At 46.3% G+C, this 20799-nt stretch overlaps 1 protein-coding gene across 1 annotated transcript in view; it reads right to left on the reverse strand.

The window, feature by feature from the left end:
- The window catches only part of LOC308156755 (connector enhancer of kinase suppressor of ras 2), a gene marked incomplete at both ends in the record, with an annotated part of 70048 nt that overhangs the window by 2038 nt on the left and 47211 nt on the right, over positions 1-20799 (reverse strand). Inside the window, 13 exons of the mRNA XM_080530181.1 lie at positions 2557-3172; positions 3927-4027; positions 5089-5159; positions 5986-6057; positions 6709-6782; positions 8266-8438; positions 9355-9403; positions 9620-9668; positions 12779-12813; positions 13783-14027; positions 15535-15621; positions 17687-17898; positions 18492-18625. Of these exons, the coding sequence (XP_080386307.1) occupies positions 2557-3172; positions 3927-4027; positions 5089-5159; positions 5986-6057; positions 6709-6782; positions 8266-8438; positions 9355-9403; positions 9620-9668; positions 12779-12813; positions 13783-14027; positions 15535-15621; positions 17687-17898; positions 18492-18625 (1918 nt within the window). The remainder of the gene's footprint in view (positions 1-2556; positions 3173-3926; positions 4028-5088; positions 5160-5985; positions 6058-6708; positions 6783-8265; positions 8439-9354; positions 9404-9619; positions 9669-12778; positions 12814-13782; positions 14028-15534; positions 15622-17686; positions 17899-18491; positions 18626-20799) is intronic.

Consider the following 20799-nt stretch of genomic DNA (forward strand, 5'->3'; position numbering starts at 1 on the left):
ACACTCGGTTGCCGACTTCACCAGCTACTGTCACATATGTTACATAGGTGAAAACTCTTGTTCTCCTGTCAGTGTTATTTTGTATACAGCAGGGTCTTCCACACATTTTCCCCTCAGGGACATCAAAGTGTATCCTATCCTATATCAAATCGATCTGACTTCCCGTTTATGTAATTTAATGGATCAAATCAAATCAAAATGTATCTTGTCAGCAGATTATGAAATAATGAAGGCATAACCAGGTAGATGTGTACAATGAAGTTGTTTATCTTTTAAGGCTGTTTAATGATTTTTTTTGTACAGGGGAAATATCTTGCTTAATATACCACGTTGAGTTGAGATTTACACTTGAAATGACTGATGTGGCTCCTGTTGTAGCTGACAGTGTTGTTGCTGTTTTGTCGGTTTTTTATTGCCATGCAATCAACTTGTCAGTCGATTGTTGGATTTTTTTTTTTTTTGCTCTAGGCACAGCCCTAGTCGGCGCCACTGGAGCAATCAGGAGTTAAAGGCCTTGCTCAAGGGCACATGCAGCTCCCTCCTGAGGCGGGGATCGAACCAGCGACTTTCCGATTACTAGCCGGCCTCTCGAACCTCTAGGCCAGAGGTTCCCAAACTTTTTTTAACCATGGCACCCCTGAAGCTTTCCCCCTTCTCCAAGGCACCCCAACTCTACGAAGATTTAAAAAATGCCTCGGAGCTTAAACTAAAAACAATACACGATGAATTGGTTTGAAAATGTGTGTTTATATATAATACATAAGTATTGCCCCAATGAATTTTAACAAGATAATAAAAGTAATAAATGAACTGTAATGGATGGGCAAGAATGCATAGGTCAGTCAAACTATCGCTAAATTAAATAAAATTGTGGCCCTCAAGGATTGTACAATATGGGAGGAGACTCAGAGGGAATTCTTCACACAAATAAAATATCAAAGGCCTGTATAATCAATCAATGGAACAATGCTTTTTTGGGGGGCTTAAAATAATGCCTTAAAATGTAATTCTCATTTCAATGCTCATTCTGAGATTATTATTTCACATCTGAACCAAACGGGTAACTCACAACTATAATAATTTAACAATAATAATCATGACAGAATTGTAAAAATTTAGAGAAATACAAAACAAAGAAATATGTTGTGCGCATTAGTGGGACACATGCGCCTGCTTTTGGGAGCAGAGTCTCTTTATGCGGGGAGAGATAGTGGACAGCGCGACACGCAGGTCCTGTTCCACTGACAGACGCGTGCGTGTCTTGTTCTTGACGTATGCTAGAGAAGAAAAAGCCAGCTCGCACAAGTAGGAGGTTGGGAAGGGTAAAAGCACCTTGATGGCGCTCTCTGAGAGAGATGGATATTCATGTCCCACAAGCAGTCAAAACCTATCCAAACCTAGCTCACCATGTTTGAGCTTCAGTGTGCGGTCCATAATGAGCTCTGCCAGTTCATCTTGAGCTTTGCTGCTCAAACTAGCGGCTGATCAATGCTGATGAGAGGGGGTTGAACGGATCCCGGAGCCAGTCGAAGTCTTCGTTCATTGGAGGGAAATAGGACTCAAATCTCTCCTCCAGCATACGTAGGTGCGCAGCGATCAGATTCAAGAAAGACGCTGACTTGTGTGCTGCGTCATTGGCCGTCAACGTAAACATTTCAATGTTTTTCTTGGCCACCCCGTCTTGCCACGGTCTCAATTTGGATCGGAATCCGTTCAGTTTGTCTGTCGCTGTCAGGATATTCTCAGCCTTCCCTTGCATTTTTATGTTGAGGTCATTAAGGTGGCTGAAAATATCTGCCAGATAAGCAAGCTTAATCCACCACGATTCATCTTCCAATTGTTCTTTGTATGGCAAGTCGTGCTCACTGACAAAAGTTATCAGTTCATCTCGGAGCTCATAGACACGGGATAACACCTTGCCCTGCGACAGCCAGCGGACCTCTGTGTGTAATAAGAGCCCCTCATGCTCGGACCCCATCTCATTGCACAATGTGCTGAACAGCCGTGACTTCAGCGGGCGTGATTTTACATAATTAACCATTTTCACCGCTTGGTCCAAGACTTCAGTGAGGAGTAGTTAGTTAGTAACTAGTAGGCCTAGTTAGTAAATTAATATCTTTCAAATCTGAGAAATATATCTTTTATTTGCTTATGAACTCCATTGCACATGTAATAAACAAACGTTTATTCATGTATTATTATTATAATTTTATATTATCCTTTTTTTTTTTTTTTTACGAGCAGATTTGGCGGCACCCCTGGACAGGTGCCGCGGCACCCCAGGGTGCCGCGGCACCCACTTTGGGAACCTCTGCTCTAGGCTACTCTGCCGACCCCCATTGTTGTCCCAGGCTAGTCCCAGGCTAGTCTGGGGCTAGTCCCGGGCTAGTCTCAGGCTAGTCCCAGGCTTGTCCCAGGCTAGTCCCAGGCTAGTCCCAGGCTTGTCCCAGGCTTGTCCCAGGCTAGTCCCAGGCTAGTCCCAGGCTAGTCCCAGGATAGTCCCAGGATAGTCCCAGGATAGTCCCAGGCTTGTCCCAGGCTTACCCTAACCCTTACCGTGGTGTTTCTTGGAGTTGTGTTTCCTGAACGGCACCTCGTCATCCTCGCTCCTCTCCTCTGAGGGGCCGGCGGGGTGCAGGCCGCCGCCCCCCCCCTGGCTGCTGCCGCCCCCCCCCTGGGTGGTGTCTCTGTTCCTGGGCAGGCTCTGGCTGCGCTGCTTGTGGGGGGGGCAGTGGGCGCGGAGGTTCCTCTGGCCGGCGCGCTCCGGGACGTCCCCCAGGGGGAAGGGCCCGTCTCTGTCGGGGCAGCGGCGTCTCTGGGCCGGCAGGGTGGCCTGCCGCCTCCGCTGCTCCGGGGACGACTGGAGCAGCTGCCCCCCCCCCATGTGACCGCTGCCGCCGTGACCGTCGTAACCTCCGTCGTCGTCGGGCCCTTCCTCCCCCGGCCCCCCGGTGGTCTGGAGGAAGTGCAGGCCGGAGCTGGTGAGGGGCGTCTCGATCAGGTCCTGCCAGGAGCGGCGCTCGCGGTGGGAGGAGCGGCAGCCGGAGGAGTGGGTGCTGCCGGGGGGGCCGCCGGGGGGGGGGGCGTCCGGGCGGGTGTCCTCGGCGGAGGAGTGGGAGTAGGTGGTGTCGCTGGAGAAGTGGCGCTCGGGGAACGGGCTGGAGGAGTTCATCTGGGGGGGGGGGGGGGGGGGGAGGGGGGAGGGAGGGGGGCGGGAGGGGGGGGGGGCAGGGGGGAGGGAGGGGGGTGGGAGGGGGGAGGGACAAGTCTAGACTGTTAGGGCTTATTGTTTTATTGTTGGTTTTGTATTCTGCTGCCAATGCCGATGTCTAATGAACCTGAACCTGAAAGGAATTGACTCTGTGTACCCCGTTTATCTGATTCTGATTCTGATCTGATTCTGATCTGATTCTGATTTGGTCCTGATTCTGATTCTGATCCTGATCTGATTCTGATCTGATTCTGATTTGGTCCTGATTCTGATTCTGATCCTGATCTCATTCTGATTCTGATTCTGATCTGATTTGATCTGATCCTGATCAGATTCTGATCTGATTCTGATCTGATCCTGATTCTGATCTGATTCTGATTCTGATTCTGATTCTGATTCTGATTCTGATCTGATTCTGATTTGGTCCTGATTCTGATCCTGATCTGATTCTGATTCTGATTCTGATCTGATTCTGATTTGGTCCTGATTCTGATTCTGATCCTGATCTGATGCTGATCTGATTCTGATCTGATTCTGATCTGATTCTGATCTGATTTGATCTGATTCTGAACAAAACATAACACCAATAAGACTGCACTGCATCATCATCACACTGTCATTCCGAGAAGAGTAAAAAAAAAATGTGTTGTCTGTGTGTGCATGCGTGTGTGTGTGTGTGAGTGTGTGTGACTGAGGAGAAGGGGTGTGTACTCACAGACGGCGTGCGGTGGTAGGTGTCACAGCGTGACAACATGGCCTCTTGTTTCAGGGTCATGGAGCCGTCCATCTCATCCTGATCACTCTCACTCCAGTAGTCTGACAGAGAAACACGTTTGTCGTTGAGTTCCACAGCGTTGTGTGAGAGACTGTTATAGTTTTATATCAGTTTATACTGAGAATTGAAATCTCTCTACATTTTGGTGAATCTAGCACTCAAGGAAGGCCCATTTCTTTCCTGTAAGAGATGTGCCAAGATCTGTGGCGCAGTGAATAATTCTGCTATGGACAGGGCCAAATCACAGATTTGTATAATATGATTGGTTCCCAAGAACAGTGACCTCATGACCAAGGACAGTTGTATAAATATGAGTCCCGCCCAATGTTGGGGGCTTTTTTGTCTGCTATTTTCTCTCTGCGCTCATGTGACTTGATAAAAAGGCCTCTTTGGAGGCAATTGGTTTAAGCTCTTTGTGCTTTATAAGGTTTACTCAATCTATTAAGAATCAATTAAATCCACAACCAGACCTCATCCATGCCAATAGGTTTGGAGCTGATACAAAGGGTCACTATCTAAGTCACCTGGGTGAGACCAGGCTTTCCTAGAAAAGCCTTTGCAGAATGTAGCAACAAAGGTGTGGAAACCAAATCAAATCAAATGTTATTTGTATAGAGCATTTCTCACAAAATGTGTCCCAATGCACTTCACAAAGAGCAAAAGAAGATAAAGCCACAACTAAAGGCGACATTTAAAAGGCCAGATTGAATAAGTAGTGTTTTGAGGTCTCAGGCTCTCAGGCAGTCTCAATTTTCGACAATGTTGCAAGCTGGCCTAGGCAACAAGACTCAGAAAAATAGTCCTACCCGGTCGGACAAGACGAGACATGTGACAACAACCAACCATTCTACTGGCCTGTGGGGGGCGGGTTCTTGGAACGTAACATCCAATGAAATTGAGAGCACATTCTACCACCGCTTTGTCCAGTTCAATCCAAGCCAGATTTAAAAATGACCCCAGACCTCCGAAAGAGGAAGTCAGATTTGGGGGTACGGCTATGCGAGACTAGTATCTAAGTAACCTCTTTGATATGATCTAACGCTGCAGTCATTTGAACGCACCATTTATTTCCACATCACAGTATGACGTTGACTGAACTCACCTTCGTCAGGGCGTGGCACCTTGTCGTCAGGAGTGTAGCCAATGGCTGCCAGACCCAGTCGGTTCATCCATCTGAAGCGTGTGAGGACAGGGAGGGGATAGAATACAGGAAGTAAACAGACAGTCAGGCGTCATTGTGAACGCAGACTGTTCGTACAGCCAGAGACCATTCTTAACCAGGGTTTTAATGAGGCCACCCAGCCTTGAGGTTGGGGAAAATTGTCTTGAAACGGTTTTGTTTCACTGTACTCTAGGTCCTTCTCAATATTCACTATGATCAGTGTGCATTAAAGCAGATTAGAGGAATATACCAAAACGAAATAATCCAAAAGGTTTTGAAAAGTGTATAATAATGCAGTCTTTCCTTTCTCCACCTTCTTTTCATCTGCTATCCCTACCTCCATCATAAAGGGAATTTCTGATCAACAATGGCTTTAAAGGCAAGCAAGAAAGGCCTGAAATGAAAACAAGTGAATCAGTCCCAAGACGGGGGAGGATGACAATGTTTCTGATGCACAAAGCACGACTGTAACTGTTGTCATTGTTGTCACGGCCGTAACTGTTGTCACTGTCGTCACGACCATGACTGTTGTCACGTAGGGTCCATTGAAACGAGAGGCCAGAACCATAGAGCTCTTCGTCAACATGTCTCACAAGAACATAACAGAAAAGACGTGTCATTTATTATTCTCTGTGTTTGAGAATCAAAAGTCCAGATCAAACTGAAAGCCTCGTTGTCACTCATGTATCTAAACTGTTCTCCTACTGTTCTGTAAATACCATGGAAACAAAGAAAACATAACAAAAGCGCAGATCATTGAATCACTGAATGAATCTTGCCACCATAACTGACATTACAACTACAACTACAACTACAACTACAACTACAACTACTTACCTGTTCATCTCCTCCAAACAGTCTGTGGCGAAAAAGAAACTCTTGATTTTGGGGTGACAGGCTTTGAAGGCACTATAACAAACACAGAAGAAAAACGTCCTTTTACCCTGTGCAACGTGGATCTGTGTCTGATGCTTGAACGATGATCTCCATTTTAGTTGAGTTTTAGTTTGATTTATTTGAACAAAAGTGTGAATGTGAGGTAAAAAACAACAACATAGGAGCACCTATGACGAGAACCTCACCATAGTAACACAAATGTATTACATAAACCAATATATCACTGCATATTCCATCTTGCACACTTGAGTTGTATTGTGCCTTTAGTTTCATCTGTGTATCAGCCCTATTGTCCTCTGAGCCTTGGGTTCACTAACAGTGACGTGGAGTCTGACTCACACACACACACTGACCCCACGCACTGACCCCAAGTCAGCTTCTCCCGTGGAATCAGACACCCATTACTTCTGCCAGTTTGTGCAGAAGGTTATTCTATTTTATTTTAAGTCCTTGTTTGAAAAAAAAAGAACAACACAAGCCATACAGCAGCGTCATCTGTTTCCCTCCCTCTCTAAGAAGAACAGATCCACTCGTGAGGCCTTGAGGGTTATCAGATACCGTCTGTCTGTCTCAGTGATTCATCCACTCCTTTTTCATCGCTCAGGTTCTGTCACATCGTGGGAGAGACCGAAAGAAAGAACATGGATCACAAAAACAACTTACTGTTTCCTTCTGCATTCAATCGCTCTATCTATTCGGAACTCCGGTAGACTGATGAAGCCTTCAGCCTTCTCGTCCTAAGCAGAGAGAGGTGAGGGAGGAGAGGAGAGTTATACATGACCTCCATCAAGGTGATGGGTGGCATCCATAAGTGACATCCATAAGTAAATGCCTGGAGTATTGAGTGTACAAATTGAATAGTAGGGAGTATGCATTGCAGAGGAAATTATTCCCTCTGGGTCGTTGGAAACTATATAAGCCTTGTGTGTTGTGTTGAGAAATGAAACATAAAGAAACTGGGAAATGTCATAATGTGACAGCAGCTGGTGAACGCGGGAACAAGTCAGCAACCGAATCGAAATGTTCAGACTTTTATTCTGAAAATGTTTTATTCTGGAGACAAAAACGAATCAAGGACAACACACGCTAGTGAAGCCAAAATATTACAATGCTATGGATTCACTGAGTAATCCCCACTACTCCACACTAACTAGGTAGTTGTGGGGATTACTCACCAAATCCATTACAAATATCCTCGTAATATTTTGGCTTGACTAGCGAGTGTGTCATTGATTTTCGTGGAAATCTATTTACGTTTGTCAGAATAGAAAGTCCAAACATTTCGACTGTTTGACGAATTGTTCCTGGTTTCACCAGCTGCTGTCACATACAGGTGCTGTAAAGAGACTTCCGGCAGACACGTAGCGTCAGAAGGGCTAGACTGAGACATCGATTTTAAATTATCCTTGACCGTTTTTAAAGCACTCAATGGACTGGCCCCTGGTGCTGCTGGTGGTGCCTAGAACCAAGCTAGAAACCAGGCTAGAACCAGGCTAGAACCAGGCTAGAAACCAGGGGAGACAGAACCTTTGCGGCTGCTGCACCAAGCTCTGGAACAGCCTCCCCCTCCATGTACGGGCCGCTCCATGTACGAGGTTATTAAATCCCTCCTAAAAACCCACCTGTTCTCCCTGGCCTTCCCCCCCACGTAGCCATCGTTAGGTCCCTGGCTTTTATTGTTTGATTGTTTTTAGTCCTTATATCTTCTCTCCTTTTAATTGTTATCATATCTTGTATTGTGTTGCATTTTATTTAGTATCCTGCACTTGACCTGTTCTACATTTGTGCTCCTTATTTGCTCCCCGCCTGTGAAGCACTTTGGTTCAGCTGCTGCTGCTGCATGTAAATGTGCTATTCGGTTGTTAAGTCGTGACTTTAAGTCGTGACTTTAAGTCGTGTTTCCGGGTCCAACGTTGGCTGAGGCGCTCTCTTCGAAATACCGCAGTAATAATAATAATTCATTATATTTGTATAGCGCTTTTCCGAGGCTCAAAGACGCTGACAATTTGGGAAAAACGGGAAAGTGCTGTGTCCCTTGTTGTATGAATAGATCCCAGTCTAAAAAACTATTGAACTGTCATTCTACCGCTTTAGTACACTGGTACTCTGGTACGGGGAATTTTTTATTTGGACCCGGAAATTGTTAAAAGTCACGCGTGACGTCAGACTTAACAACCGAATAAAGTTGACTTGACTTGACTTGAGAGAGCAGCAGCTTACGTTCTGGTTGGTGTACCAGTAGAGGGAGGAGTCTTTGAGGATGAACCAGTACTTCTTCCACTTCTGGGTGAAGTAGCCTTTAGCATCCTTCTTCTTCCACAGCCAGCCCTCACAGTCCCCGTGGCCCAGGTCCTTACAGGAGATCCGTCTGCGGCTGGCGCTGGTCAGAGAACCTGGGACGGTAAAGAAGAAAGGATGATAATAATAATAATACATTACAATAATACATTACAAACTGAAAAGATTGAGTAGTAAAATAAAAAGAAAACAAAAAAACAGATAAAAGAAAGTATAGGGGTCGAATAAATGTTTTGATTACTAAATCGAAACCATTTTTTTTATTTTATTTTTATTTTTTTGGTTTTTCAGATTTTATCCCTTTTTCACCCAATTTGGTATCCAATTGAACCCAACCTAGCATCCAATTATCCCCTGCCTATTGCGTAGGATCCGCCGCACGACCCCGTGGCCGGCAGCCCCAGAGGAGATCGCCAGGCAGACTAGCTGACTGGCTCCTCGAGCCCGACACCGTTATTCCGGCACCCAGGGGGCGGTGTTGCGCGACGGATCCTTGTCCGGAAATAGTCCTATACCCCCCTTTGGGAGCGGCCGCTCAATATGCCGCTCCATGTGTGCCCTGGCCATATCCGGGTCTGGCGAGACCGGGATTCGATCCCAGTCCCCGGTGGGCAGCTTGCACTAGTGGCTAGTGCTTAGACCGCTGCGCCACCGCGGGGCAGACTAAATCGAAATCTAAGGGTCTTTGTAGGACAATCTACTCTGTATACTGCAATTACACCTAGATTTCGGGCGGAGAAGCGGCAAAACATTTTAGAATTCTCAAGCGCAAATGAGCGTGACCCTGGTTTGAATCGGGACAGATTAAACGGTATTTCTCAGTTGAATACAGACAACAGAACCACCGGTACATTTTAGGTTAAATCACCCGGGTTCTCGAGACTCATAGACATAGTAAACATTCCCCCTATGTTGCCCTGGTGGTTTCTTCAACATGAGTAGCATGCTAAATCATACAAGAACAGACAAAACACAACAGAACCACCAAGAGATGTTCTCAAAGTGTCTCACCTTTGGTTCTCTTCTTGGGTTTAGTCCTTAAAGACGCATAGTGAAATGACTGCAGGGTGAGAGGGCAGAGGAGAGAGTTGGATTAGCTGAAGGCTAACGTCTAGTCTTTAGCTAACAGTACGGTATGGTACTCTACAGTGGATTTCAATGTCCCTGATGGCATGTGGAATATTCAGCTTTTTTTTGGGTTACCACAGTACAATGTACAGTTAAGTATTCTCGTTTGGGAGAACAACTGCTACATCAATCGTTTCAAAGGATTTACCTTCCTCATGGGTGGGCCTCCTTGTCTGTCGATGCCAAAACTAGCATACCTGAGAATGAGAGGGGAAGACAGATAAGTAAATAAGCTTTACGATACATAGAGGTTCTCTAGGTCTCCTACTTTGATACAGGCTCATTTGCACTGGGTAACTAACTACTGATACCCACATGCTTCCCACGGCTGTCAGAACTGCAGAGTCACTCCCCCTCTTCCGCCGGAGACTGAAGACCCATCTCTTCAGGCTACACCTTAACTGCTCCTCTTGAGACATCTATTACCCCCCAGCACTGTGCCTCCTGAGACACCTGCTTCCCACTATACTGTGTCTCCTAAGAGTTCTACTTCTCCCCCCGCTTGTACTGTTTCTCCTGTGTTCAAAAAAGACATCAATCTTTCTTCTTCTATCACGACGACTGCCAATGGGCCCCTTGCCTGAGCTAGATTACTCTTCATGCTATGACTGGTGAAATTGATGATTCACTTGCTTAGTCATACGTATCGATTGTTTGAATAAGGCATCTGCTAAATGCCAAAAATGTCAATGAAAATGTAATACATACACAGGTATAAATCCTAACTTGAGGCAGCGTGTATAACGCACAACAATCTATTCACATAAACGCATCATTCACATGATTAACATTCTACATGCACGCTTGGATTACAAAGTTAGGATTTGGCACCCAAGAGACTTTAGACCCCGTTTCTGTGTCTTTCTCACCCCCAGGGGTGGCCTGCAGTCCCATCTGGACAGAGCTTTGCTGACGCCAGATGGTACACTAAGCTTTCTACAGACATTGAAATCCATAAATCACACTTAATCTTCTTCCCACCGCTTTTGTTATCATTCCCTCAGATGAAGACTTTGAAATGTGAGTCTATGTACAGTATATTTGATACTTAGACATGTGTGACTCAGTTGGTAGACCATGGTGCTACGTAACACTAAGGTTGTAGGTTTGAATCGAACTAGGAATATATACGTCCTGGGGGGCGTTTCTTTTTTTCTTTTGTTTTCACATTTCAACATAAAGCCAAGAATCAAGAAGCAAAGCTGTAATACGAATGATTCAAATCGTGACGTTAGAATTATAAGGTTCTATCTCCATTTTTGTCTAAATTGAGTTTATTACATAATCTGATCCATTAGGTGTTTATTAATGCCTGTGTGGTGTTATTTTTAAAATGTTAAAAAAAAAATGTTATTAATAAAATACAAAGGTTCCATCTCACAAAACATAATGGAATGTAAAAATGTTGACGCTCAATATCTCAGAACTACCCTAAACGGAGATAGAACCTTATAATTCTAAGCTCACGAAATCCAGACATATCATGATTATACAACAAAAACAGCTTTGGAAATGGCATTATGTTCTAGTAGCATGCAGTGGACTGGAAGCCCGACACACTATCTAACCTTAAGCACACAGTCACTCAATACTACCTCTCACATCCACTGCCAGCGAGTGCAATACTCATGACATTCTCCTTGTACTATTTTATTTTATTTGACTATTTGTACTACTAATTGGATCCTGTCTTGTTGGTCTATTTGTCTCCCACAACTTGTCACTTGTCCAATTGTCTCATTTATGTCTTGTACTATTGTCACTCTATTTGATCTTGACTTATCTTGCCTATCGCCTTATTGTCTTGCATTGCTGCAATGTCAGGAACCGAAGCCTAAGAATTTGACTCTCTTAAACTTGTGTAATGTGACGTAACAATAAAACTTGAATGTTGAAACTGAAACTTGAACTGCAGGAGTTTGACACATCTGAACCTCTGTTTCCAGCAAGTGACACGAGCACGCTCCACCACAACACAGGGGGGTAGGAAATCACACAGTAGGCACACATAAGGCTGCAGCTCAACGGAAACAGCTAACTCTAGCACCCGACTGAGACTGGTCATGGAAAGGTTAGAAGATGTTTCTATACATACTGGAGATAGATTTGCTGGGTAGTTGAAAGAAAGTGAGATAGCAGTCATTCCTGTCTGGTCATTATCCTTCCACTAGTCTCTACTGCTTCATTCTGTATAACGCATACTGATTCACCTCTTATTTGTTTTCATATAGTATACATTTACATTTTTAAAAAATTTAGCAGACTTATTCTTCTCCTTATTCCAAAGAGACTTACAATCGATACATTTGACTAAGCAAGTGAATAATCAATTCACCAGTTGTAATAGGAAGAGTAATCTAGCTCAGGCCAGGGGCCATTGGCAGTCATCCTGTTAGAAGAAAAAAGAAAGGTTGTTTTTTTATAGACACTGGAGAAACAGTACAAGGGGGTCAGTAGAAGTCTTAGAAGACACAGTTTGGGGGAAAAGCAGGTGTCTCAGGAGACGCAGTGCTAGGGGGTAGTAGATGTCTCTGGAGGAGCAGTTAAGGTGTAGCCTGAAGAGCTGGGTCTTCAGTCTCTGACGGAAGATGGGTGAGTATACCTCCCCTCTCTCAGCTATCCATCCTCTCTTTCATCTATCCATTCATCCATCCAATCAACCAACCTAACCAACCTATCTCACTTGTTTTCAACTACACCCTGATAAAAGGTTTCTGGAACTCCAAAAACTAGTTAACCAACCACCTCTACGACTCTCACCCACTCCACCAACCAACTCTCTACCCACTCCACTGAAGTTCAGACTCATCGTTCAATCTCTCAATCTCTCTATCAAACATTCTATCAATCCATCCAACAAATCAAATCATCTCTAACTTTATCCACTACGATAATAACACTATATCACTTTCTTTCAACTTTCCCAGTAAATCTATCTATGTATCGAAACATCTTTGAAACCTTTTCCCACTACCAAAATAAGACTTTGCAAGCACACAGAGTTTCTTCAAAGAACTTGTTTTTATCGTTGTTATTGTTTACATGTTTTTGTTGAACATTGTGCCTGTCAAATAAATGTAATAAACACGAAATATATGTAGGTCAGTCATTACAGTTTCAACGGTACTGTAAAACTGAATTACTTGACAGTGCCTATGCTGCATTACCATAATATGGTATATTATATCCTTCCTGAAATCAATAGAGATTACAACATGTTACTACAGAACACTACCTAACAATGTACAACCCAGAACCACACTGGACACCAGTCACTAGATAAGTCAATGCTGAAACACTTTCTCACCTGTCTGTCTCAGCTCTCAGGGTGTCTCCAGCTCTCTACAGGGAGACAGAGAACATGTCAGCAGATCAGAGAGAGGGGGATTGGGGGGGGGTGAGAGAGAGAGGAGAGAGAGGATAGAGAGGAGAGAGAGAGAGAGAGAGAGAGAGAGAGAGAGGAGAGAGAGAGAGAGAGAGAGTGGAGAGAGAAGAGAGAGAGAGAGAGATAGAGAGAGGGGGAGGAGAGAGAGAGGAGAGAGAGAGGGAGGAGAGAGAGAGAGAGAGAGGAGAGAGAGACAGAGAGACAGAGAGACAGAGAGAGAGAGACACTGTCATCTCAGTGGGAGGCCCGTGTTTCCTGTTGTGCCTGGGCTGGCAGATCAGTGGCAGCAGCAGAGAGGCACGGGGCGTCTCTGGTTGAGCAAACAGGTTAGTGTGGGCGACACACACACACTTCTGACTCACTTCTTATCTAACGGCTGTGACCTAAAAAAAAAAAAGGGTTGGTTCCAAATAACAGTGTCCTTTTGCCGGACATCTGTAAGATCATTCTAACACAGTAGAAACAAATAGGTCGAATTCATCTGGCATTAATCATTGGATCAGGATACATATGCCTTCTTGACTTGACTTTATTTATTTGTATAGCACTTATCAAGACTGCAGTCACAAAGTGCTTCACAGTACATTTGGTTGTATATTGCATAACACAGCAAGTAAACAGCCAACAAATAAAATGTAATTCATAAAATGGAAACAAGCACTTCACAAAAGCAATAAAACGAACGATAAAATGATCAAATCAACGAATGATCAAATTATCAAATCAATACAGATATCACAAGTAAAAAGAGAAAACAACGTATAAAAATGCCATCCTATATAAGTGGGTTTTGAAACTTAAAAAAAAAAAAAGTGGCCTACGACCTACGTCTGTGTAAAAGAGTCAACAAACCATCCTTTTTAATGCATGAAATCGTTTCGGGGGCCGAGAGTGTAATAGATCGCTAGGAGCTTGAGTTGACTCACGTGGTACATCGGCACGGTGTTGCTCTCGGGCAGTGAGAAGGGCAGCCCCTCGGGGGGTCCTGAGTCCAGCCTGACGGGAGGGATCAGCATGGAGGGGCTGATGGGATAGCTGGGGCTGCTGGGGTTGTGGCTCTTCTTGCGGGAACGCCGGCCCGTGTCCCGCTTGCATTCCCGGGATATCTCCTCCTCCTGGATCACCAGGATCTTGTCATCGCTCAGGTAACGTAGGAGGGAGTTGTCCGAATCTAAGACAAACGGGAAACGGACAGCACTGATATAGCGGCCTTATTCCAAAGCGCTTTACGACGGCCTCTCGTACACACATTCACATTCGCCACCAATGGCGGCAAGCTAGCCCCGCTAGCCCCGCTCATTGGGAGCAATTTGGGGTTCAGTGTCTTGCCTGAGGACACCTTGTGTGTCACCATGTGGCCAGTCGGGGCTAGAACCGCCGATCTGCCAACCTCGCGATCATTAGACGCCGACTCTACCTCCTGAGACATAGCCGCCCCCCTAAGACAGGCGTGGGAAGGAAAAGAGAGAAAGGTTGTCGAAAAATGTCGTAAGATGACAGTAAAATTACGTAAGAAAGAAAGGCGGACACACGGTTTTGTCATTTCGGAGGTCAAGAATGGCTGTCGACTCTTTCAATTTGGAGGCCACGGGATCACATTGAAACATCTGATGGCACACACACACAAACTCTTACCGAGGGTGAAGATGAACAACATTTGGAAGGAAAAACACACACGTCTTGAACATCCATGTACTGATACTACTTGGTGGTTTGGAGGCAAACCAAGAGGAGCTCTGAGTGGCTTTCCCATGTGGTTCCATCTTTCCCTCACACAGACCTGCGTCGTTTTTCCACAAAAACCAACCTCTGGTACATGACCTCTTCAGCATAGCAAGGGCAGGCCTGGATAGAGGGTGTTTTCAGACGCGGGGGAGTGTGTGGGGGGGGGGGGGGGGCGGATATGACCTGTATTATCTGTGCCGTCTATTTATAATACAGGTCATGAGATTGAGATGCTATCGCTCAACCCACTGAACCTCACTGCTACACATAGTTTCCTCCTAACTAAACCAACACTGAAATACATCTCACTGCCACGCATAGTCTCCTACAAACATTTGGGGGGGGGGGGGGGGGGGTTATTACAATGAATGCCTGACTGTACCTTTTTGGGGGGGTGATTTAATTGGATTTTGACAAATGAAGTTGATGGGTTAGGGTTAGTTTTTTTGTTGTGGTGTGGTGTCTAGTATTGACCTGACAAAGGTCAACTGATGTCTCGGGGTGAGTGGAAATTGTGAGCTCTGTAATAAAACTATTTCTGGATAAAAAGAACCGGCTTTAGAGAAAGATCACACATTTCCAACCGAGAACACCTTTCCTTTTAATGTCATTAATACGATAGCTTCGTCTTTGTATACAGTGCCATTTTGAACATAGTTTCTATGTGTTGTTTAGTATGTTTCTACTATGTTTCTGTTTGATTTTGTGTGGTCCTATCTTAGGAAACCATCCCAAACTCTACGCCAGAAATTGTGGCACAGAGGACAGCTTGAAATAAATAGATAGAAGGTTGCCGAACAACTTGTGGTGAGTCGTCCAGTATGTTGAAGGACAGTGAGTGAAGTGAATTTGGGTTGTATACTGTACTTCTCAAATGCACTGAGACAAAGCTATTTTCTTCCCCCAGTCAAGGCTCTCGTGGGTCTCCCTGCTCCCTGAACTTAAGGACCCACCTCTGCTACCCCTCTTGGACATATTTGCCTCCTTTGGCTCTGCCATCCAGTTGCAATCCGTTGGCATGGAAACTGGCCTGAGGTCACCTGGAAAGAAGTCCGAGGGAGCATGTCAGCTGACGTGTGGAGCGTGGAGGGAGAGCTGGAGAGGCTGAGGGCAGAGTGGAGAGGTGCAAGTGTGTGTGTGTGTGTGGGGGGGGGCTGTCACACTGAGAGAGAGAGAAACAGACAGACAGACAGACAGACAGAAAAACAGGGTGGTGTGTGTGTGAGAGAGAGAGAGAGAGAGAGAGAGAGAGAGACAGACAGACAGACAGACAGACAGACAGAAAAGACAGACAGAGGAACAGGGTGGTGTGTGTGTGTGTGAGAGAGAGAGAGAGAGAGAGAGAGAGAGAGAGAGAGAGACAGACAGACGGTGGTGTGAGAGAGAGGAGACGGCGAGAGACAACTGAGAGTGCACGTGTGTGTGTGTGTGTGTGTGTGTGCACGTGTGTGTCTGTGGAAGACAAATTCTACAGTGCAGGCAGGGCGGAGGGGGGGGGGGGTAAAAATAAGTCTTTTTAAAAAATATATCATTAAGATTCAAGAAGTGATTGCACATCACCTAGGTGAACCCAGAGTTCTTCTGAGGAGTGTGGAAGAGTGGAGAGCGCCTCATTAGGCTTGGTGAACGTGTTAATGTGAGGGAGGGGGGGGGGGGGGGCGAGCGGGGGCTAGTCATGGCACATGTTGCCTCCACAAACAGACCCCGAGATGAGCAGACAGACAGAGAGAGAGGGGTAGTGGGGTAGCGTACCCCTGCCTGGAGCCATTACGAGGCTTGGAAGTGATCCACCGCCACCATCACTTCCCTGGCAGGCTGTTAACATGAGAAACACTCCACCGCCGGAGCACGGGGCCAAAAGGGATTTATCTCTGCACCACTACACACTGTACAAACACACACACACACACACACAGGGCCCCGCCGCAACTACCGCTAGCTTCAACACAGGGGGGAGGGAGGAGAGGAGGGTGGGGAGAAAAAGGACCCCCCCCCCCCCCCCCCCTTCCAGCCTCCTCTGAACTCAACAGGCCGAGCCAGGGACCACAGACAATGCGTTGGCCAACCTCTCGGTCCAGGGAGAGAGGGATGGGAGGGAGAGAGAACACAGTACTGTACTGTTTTTTCAAGGGAGGGGGGCTGGCTGGCTGGCAGACACTTGACTTTCCTGCTGCTGCTGCTGCTGTCCCGGAGTGTGGGCAGCATGTCGGTCTAGACCCAGAGTCCTCCTGGCATTCACAACCTGATATCGAACGTTATGAGCTCATCGCTGTTCTGCAGACACAGACAGAGACATGCTGAGGGGAGGGGTCTGATCTGTGTGGGGGGGAGGGGGGGGGGGGGGTGACGTCATCCTCGCCAGTCATCCTGCTGCAGTGCTGTTAATGATGAAGAGAGGGCGATGGGGATGTGTGTGTGGGGGGGGGACAGTGAGGATGGGGGGGGGGCAGTGTGAGTGGTTTCTGTGGAACATTAATACTATGAATAATAGAAGGAAACCCCCCCCTCCCCCCACCTGGGATTCAACCTTGCAGTGATATCTCTCTGACATTCCAGCACGGTTGACGATAGGTGGGGATCCTTGGGATATGTCCCTACCCTGAACCCTTACCTTAATCCTAACCCTAACCTTAACCCTGACCTAAACCACAACCCTAATCCTAACCCTAAACTCTAACCCTGACCTAAACCATAACATTAACCCTAACCCTAAACTCTAACCCTGACCTAAACCATAACATTAACCCTAACCCTAAACCCTAACCTCTACCGTTACCCTAACCTTAACCTTAACCCTGACCTAAACCACAACATTAACCCTAACCCTAAACCCTAACCCCTACCGTTACCCTAACCTTAACCCTGACCTAAACCACAACATTAGCCCTAACCCCCACCTTAACCCTAACCTTAAACCTGACCTAAACCACTAGCCCTAACCCCCACCTTAACCCTAACCTTAACCCTGACTTAAACCACCAACAGTTCCCCTAACCATTTGAAATCTCAACATCAACAGGGTGGCGTCAGAGACATTCCACCCTTTGCATTTGACATTCCATTCCTGGCACACAGGGATGATGGTGGTTGGTTGGTTGGCCTCACCGTGGGTGGGTGTCCTGTCCCTCCTCCGGACCCCGGTGGAGCGGCCCCGGTCGTAGTCCTGGCTCAGGCCCAGACACTCCTCCTCCACCAGGGTGAAGTACTTGCCCCCCTCATGGTCCAGGAAGAAACTGGGCGACTCCGAGCCCTTCATGGCCATCTTATCCAGACTGTACTTGCTGATGTCGTCACATGACATGATGCCAATCTCGTCTCTGTGATTGACAGGTAAGGAGGGGGGGGGAGCAGATCAGACAGGCAGGCAAGGTGCTAGAGCACTCAAGTGAGCTAAAGGGCTCCAATTTGCTCCTTGAGCCAAAAAACTAAAGTCAGCCATCTTACATTTATATTTTTGGCGTTTAGCAGACGCCTTATTCCAAAGCGACTTACAATCGATACATTTGTGACTAAGCACGTGAATCATCAATTCACCAGTCGTAGCAGGAAGAGTAATCTAGCAAAGGCCAGGGGCCATTGGCAGTCGTCGTGATAGAAGAAGAAATATTTTAAGACACGATGAGACGTAATTCTCATTCAATCCATTGGGAGTTTTTTAAATACTGCAAAAGGCTGTTTTATTAAAAAGAATACGTTTTCTCAGAAATATTGTTAAAGACGAGTTCAAACACAATCATACTGTGGAGTATTTTGAGTTATTAAATCTTTTGGGGGAATTTTTCCCCTCAGCAATATTTGCTCAAGCAAAATTGGAGGCGCAATGACTGGTTGTATGACTGGTTGTATGACTGGTTGTATGACTGGTTGTATGACTGGTTGTATGACTGGTTGTATGGTTAACCAGGCTTACCTGTGGCCGTAGAGGCCTGAGACAGGAGAGAGGATGAAGACGTCATGGCCGCCGTCCAGCGTAGAGGACATCCCCATGGTTCCCATGCTGTTGGGCGGGGTGTTGGAGTCGCTGTTGGGACTGGTGGGGATGGGCTACAGGGGACAGGGACAGTCGTAGTAAACACCGCAGTTAAGCAGGACTGAGAGGGAAAGGAGTGTCAGACTGAGTCAATCCTAGAATATCATGCAACCAAACCTCCACGCATTCATCTTCCTCTATCCTGATCTTGTAGCCCATCCGCAAATCATATCTGTTGTGTTTTTTGCAGTAGCAAGCAGCACTTATTAGTATAGTACATATACTTTCTTCTTCTTGCTTGCTTTATTTGTTATTATAGCAGAATTTGCACCGGCTTCTCGTCCCACAGCTTTGGCGCTCGGTGGACATTGGCTCGTTCCAACTCGTGTCGCTTGTACGACAATTATCCGGTTTACATAGGGTTTACCCACAGTGCCCTGTTTAGTGGACAAAAAATCCCATAGACAATGAATGGGCCAATATTCAAAACGCCACAGCTCGGCCTCTAAGTGACATAAAGACACGCGGTCTTCGCCGGGGGTGCAGGGGAGTTAGCTAACTAGCGCTAACTAGTTAGCTAGCGCTAGTTAGCTAGTGCTAGTTAGCTCGGCCCCTGGGTGAGCTAGAGAAACGCGGTCCTCGCCGGGGAATACAGTGGAGTGGCCCGGGGTGGGGGATTTCCACAGGAATTGTCCCTGTCTATTTTGGTTCATACCGTCATTGTAAAAATGTGCTGCAGTTGTGTCGTGTAAAAGAACGTATCATTCAGCATCTGATTGTGCTGAAGCTCAACGAAGACTTGGATGAACACGCATAGTTTAGGGACGAACATGCTTAGTTTACGTTGAGTCTTACTCCTCTAAGCCCACGACCACAACCTGAAGGTGCGACGACACTTCAATCAATCCAAATCGATCCATCGCTCCATCATAGAGACACATTATTCCATGTGTAGAGGTAGGATCGGGGCCACTTTTAGCAAGCCGCTGTCCTGTTGTCCAGACAGTCGACTTAACACACACACTCCGTACCGACACGCGGCCAGGCGGGCGGAACAAAAGATACCAGGAAGACTTTGAGACAGGGAGAGGATATGGAGTGGCTCCTATTAGCAACAGTGAGCTTGTCCTTAGCAACCAGGAAATTCTTCTTGCGAGAGAGAGAGAGAGAGAGAGAGAGAGAGGTCTGTTGGCAGCTACGGAGGGGGATAGCAACAGGACCCCCTAGCAACAAGAGATTCTGTGATCACGATGACTATACCTCATTAATGTCAAGATGTGTCAAGTGTGGTGAGGACGAGCCGTCTCCCTCCCCGGTAGAGAGATTGTCAAGGCCGACAAACTCTGAGAGGAAAAAACAAGCATGTATCACTAGTACATGCTGGTCGGGCCAAATCGTGAAAAAAACACAACTCTCATCTCCAACAGACCGAAATGTCTATTTCCATTATTTTCACTCATGTACCCATAATACACAGTGTTATCTGCCTTCACCTTAGCTCACATCGATGAAGTCACACCCACATGTCTGACCACAGTTCCCTTATGGGGCGGCTGTGGCGCAGGAGGTAGAGCCGCCGTCTGCGCATGAGCGAGAGGTGAACAGATACAAACTTGCGTTTGGTCTGAGGAAGTTTTCAAGCGATTTTGGCAAATCAATCGAACGTTATAACATCTAAGTTTAAGTGAGTTTTGGTTTTGAGTACCCCGACAGCTTCGTGCTGATCGGGGGCTTCTAAGGACGGACGACATGGCAACAAACACAACGAACGGAATGGACAATGATGAAAGGAATACGGATAAACGGTACGACGCGAGCCTGACGGTGGAGGTGGGACTGGAGCATGGAAGTAACATTACGGTGATGGAAATGCTAAGAGGAATAAAGGAGGTGTGTGGAAATGTCGAGGGCTGTCGGTCGAAAGGAGACCGGAAATATGAAATTACCCTGTCATCAAGGAGAGGGAAGGACAAGCTAACAGATGGATTCCTGATTAAAAATGTAAGGATAATGGGAAAGGACTTGGCAGTGGATGAGATGGTGGTCTCGTTTTTGAATCTCCCGGTTTATTTGAAAGACGACGTGATCAGGCAGAGGCTGGAGTCGTGGGGGGTGAAAGCGGTGTCACCGATCAAAAGAAGGACTTGGCCGGGAACGGACATAGCAGACGGGACTCGGTACATGAAAGTGAAATTCACAGAAGAGGTGAGGTCTTTGCCGTACTCTACGAAGTTTGAGACCCTGGTTG

This window comes from Nansenia antarctica (genome assembly GCF_963989245.1).
Source record: "Nansenia antarctica genome assembly, chromosome: 4".
Taxonomy (NCBI): domain Eukaryota; kingdom Metazoa; phylum Chordata; class Actinopteri; order Argentiniformes; family Microstomatidae; genus Nansenia; species Nansenia antarctica.